The 4317-nt window shown below is 41.9% G+C and overlaps 1 protein-coding gene across 1 annotated transcript in view; it reads right to left on the bottom strand.

Annotated features, from left to right (window-relative positions):
- The window catches only part of LOC107109472 (protein LAP2-like), an 11589-nt gene extending 11333 nt beyond the window's left edge, over positions 1-256 (bottom strand). Inside the window, exon 1 of the mRNA XM_015410110.1 lies at positions 155-256. Within this exon, the coding sequence (XP_015265596.1) occupies positions 155-256 (102 nt within the window). The remainder of the gene's footprint in view (positions 1-154) is intronic.
- Positions 257-4317: the final 4061 nt, after the last annotated feature.

Below are 4317 nucleotides of genomic sequence, written 5' to 3' on the forward strand. Positions count from 1 at the left end.
CTCTTCTTGCGCCTCCAAGGAGAGGGGGAGGGGGATATAGTAGCCCCATAGCCCCCTGATCTGCAGAAATGCACTATTTCCTCCCCCATGGCTCTTATAAAGAAGGCCATTGCATTTGGAAATAACTGGACAGACCGGGGATTGACAACATTACCGCTTTGCAACTCGTCATCTTCCTCGTCCTCTTGAGCATTATCGGCACAATCACGCCTAGCTCGATGAACCCCCTTGAACCATAGGTCTCGGGCAGCGCCATGTGCAGGATTAGGCTCTGCTCACCGCTCTGCAACTCGTCATCTTCCTCGTCCCCTTGAGCATTATCGGCAGAATCACGCCTAGCTCGATGAACCCCCTTGAACCATAGGTCTCGGGGTGTGCCATGTGCAGGATTAGGCTCTGCTCGCCGCTCTGCAACTTGTCATCTTCCTTTGCCCCTTGAGCATTATCGGCACAATCGTGCCTAGCTCGATGAACCCCTTTGAACCCATTTGAACCATAGGTTTCGAGGTGCGCCATGTGTGGGATTAGGCTTTGCTTGCCATTCCCGTTTTAAAGCATAGAATGGCCAGTGGACTCCAAAATGGCCGCTGAGGCTGGCACGGGCTCTGTAAATGCTGCGGGGTTGCGCAGCTGTTTGGCGCGCTTTGGAATGCCATCCATGCCTTGCTCTGCTGATTGTGTGTCGGCCATCGCCACAGCCTCTATCTCCGGAGTGGAGAGAAATCCATTGCTATCCTCTCTTAATGCCATGGAAGGCAGTCTGTGAGATCCCCCTCCCATTAAGAGAGCAACCGGCCCGGCAATGCTCAACCTCCAAAGGGGGGGGGGGAGAAAAGAGGATAACATATAGGAAGGAAGAAGAAAAGGATTTGATTTTTCTTAAGTTTCTTCAGAGAGTGGGAACAGCAAAGATGGAAGGAGAAAGTGAAAGTAAGTTAACTCAGAAAGATAGGGTTAGGCAGAGCCTACACCTAGCTGCTCTCCCTTCTGAGGCAGGAAAAGAACTGAGCCTAGGGTGACTCCCACTACAGGAAACAGGAAGTAATTGAAATTAGTCCTGCCTACCTAAGTGATGGATGGGAATCACCCACAAGATGTCCTCCACCTCAGAGGGGGAACTTGTTTCCTAATTACTTGGTATAGGCACACATGTGTACTTCAAGCTTCTCCAGTATTTCAAATGGCATCCAAAGATACTCCTAACTGCTCTCAATTAGAGCCAGGTTTAAAAACCCAACTTACAGTGCATGGGAAAAACTAAAATGCTTCCTCAAATTAAGAAATATACTTACCACTGGGTTACGTTTTTCTCCCTGCTACTTCTTCCCTGAGCTTTCGAAGCCAACATTCTGTGTAAAGCAAAGTGATACAAGCTTAGTCAGAACCTTAGGCATCTAAAGCAACTTGCTCCTCTCCATTCATTCCTATTAAAATTTTCTTGAAGGTTCAAAATGCTGTGAAACTTTTTAAACCCCAGATATGACTAATATAATTATAAAAATCAAAACTCTTGGGAAATATCAGCTAAACACTCGTCCTTCATCCTAGGTATATACTCATTTTAAATACAAAGTCAGACATTTCTCCAGTTCTCCAAGTGCAGTTAACCATCTGGCATACAACAGCAGTGTTCACTCTGTATGATACTGGAGGCATCCATTTGAAAAGCAAAAAAATATGAAATTAATGGAGCGTGACACAATTACATTTCAACCGTGCATGTGCCATTCTAGTTAAATTTGTACTGCGGTTCTCCTCACCAAGTTTGGAAAAAGCAAATCACCACAGCCTCAAGAAACAATTTATAATATACACAATGATAAAACATTCCTTCTACTACCTTCAGCTAAAATTGCCTCTTTTAAACTAAAGATTACAAAATTATGTTTTAGTGCATTTAAAAGGTTTAATACAGCTATAGCTGAGAGCAGAAATAATCAGAGGGGTCAACCTAAACAGTTTTAATTTTTTTTTTTACAATCAGATTAGATAAAATTATCTACAGTTCTAGAACACAACTTCTCTGTATGAGGCAGATGGTGCCTGTCATCTGTTTTTAATCTAATGAAAAGACAAGCCTGAGGGGGGGAAAGTGTTACAAGCCAGCCAAAGTAACCTTCAATCTATATTTCATGCTTTTAAGGAACAAAACACGTATGACATTCTTTAAGAACTGCTATACAACAAACCTGCACAATATGCATTTAAAAGTCACACAAACACACAAAGTATTATAATATGGAGCACAGCACTGGTTTGATCATGACTAAACAATTATAGCTGGGTTATTAATCTAGTTCATCTATCCAACCTCGTAAAATTATAGCTGCAATTATGTATACGGCATTCAGCTAAATCTTGTCTAGGTATTTACTCCTTTTATGGATGTTTCATTAATAGAAGCCTTACAATACTTTAGGAAGCTTTACATTTAATTTCTCATTAAAAAAACATACTAATCTAATTTTATCACTGAGAGAATGTGACAATACACTCCAGACTAAACTTGAATATTAATATTCATGCCTCCCTCCTCATCCAAACTATCTAACAAGCAAAGCTGGTTCTCAGAAAAAAACACACAAGAAAACATGTTCTGCATTATTTAATACTCCCATATTATAAATATGGTCCTTGTCCATGTAGGGATCAACCACACGGCATAATAGAGCCCTATTTCTCCCTCCCCCTTCGAGCCTGTACACAGATAGTACACCATGATATCAAAAATACATCCTTGGCAGGGAGGCAGAGAATAAAGATACGAAAGACACACAAATATCCCATTTGCCATCTCCCCTCTCTTGACGGGGTCCCATTAACAGAAGGACCATTCGTGAAGAGTTTGGGAGTGATCCTGGATGCCTCCCTTTCAATGGAGGCCTAGGTCCCAAAGGTGGTTAAAGCTGGTGTTTTACCATCTTCGTCAGGTTAAACAGTTGGCCCCATACCTGTCACCCTCTGACCTAGCCATGGAGATCCATGCAACAGTCAACTCTAGGCTACATTACTGCAGCTCACTCTACATAGGGCTTCCCTTGAAGTTGATCTGGAAAATGCAACTAGAACAGAATGCAGCTGTGAGGGTACTGATAGGAACACCCTTTAGAGCACATATCCAACTGGTGCTCCATCAGCTGCACTGGCTCCAGACTGAGGACCAGAGCAAGTGCAAAGTTCTGGTGCTGACCTTCAAAGCCCGTAACATTCAGGGACCAGCATAACTTTGGGACTGCATGTCCTGCTACATGCCCTGTAGAGCATTACATTTAAGTGACCAAAATCTGCTGGTGGTCCTCTGGCCAAAGAGCATCTGGCTGCCCTCAACCAGGGCCAGGTGGAACACTCTTCCAGGAGAGATCAGGGCCCTGCAGGATCTGGTACAATCCCACAGGGCCTGTAAAACAGAGTTGTTCCACTGGGCCTATGATTGAAGGCAATACTTGGCCCTTAGCTGATACAGCTAGTTGCTGGCCTCCCCCCTGCTTCCCCTCTTTCTTCCATTCTTAATATCCGCATAAAAACCCCTGTATGAGTTTTTACACCATATTGAATTTTATATAAGTTGTTTTATTGATTTTACTGTATTTATGGTCTGATAAATTGTATTTTAGAAGGTTTAAATTGTATATTCATAAGTTGTCACCCACTCTGAGCCAGGCTTGGGGACAGCGGGATATAAACTTAATAAAATAAATGAATAAATTTCTCGTGAATGTCTGGGTGCAAGAGATTGCTTAAAATATACATAGTTTATGTATGCAATACATTTTATTACCACTAATCAAGGTATAAAGTGCAAACTTTCCAATTCTCCATTGTTTTTCTTAATGCTGGATATTAAAATACAAAATAAAGTCAGCTTCTAAGCAAGCTGAAGAATAGTTCAGCTTGGGACTGTGGTGTTAGGGGATGTTACCATCCACCCCCAGACCATTTTCCTGGACCTTGTCTGCCACATGCAGGATTCAGGAAGTCTGACCTAGCATGCCAGATGTAAAGCCTAGTTCAGAGTACATTCTAATTAAGGATACTGGAGAACTCAAAAGTTTGTAATATATTAATGTTATTACCAACTAAAATATCTCTTTCAAAATACTCCACAGAGAATATGATTGCTAGAGCTGCAAAATGGAGCTAGGGATAGACCAGGAGGTTTTCTCTAAAAAAACAGAAAAAAGTGACAAGAGTTGCAGAAAATCTGAATTCTAAACAAAAAACACATAGGAGATATAAACTCCTCCAAATAACAGAAACAACACCTGTATCTATAGGAAAAGAAAGTCCAAGGAACTATGTGACAATGTTTGCTAGGCA

This window comes from Gekko japonicus, unplaced genomic scaffold (assembly GCF_001447785.1).
Source record: "Gekko japonicus isolate JY-2015 unplaced genomic scaffold, Gekko_japonicus_V1.1 scaffold179, whole genome shotgun sequence".
Taxonomy (NCBI): domain Eukaryota; kingdom Metazoa; phylum Chordata; class Lepidosauria; order Squamata; family Gekkonidae; genus Gekko; species Gekko japonicus.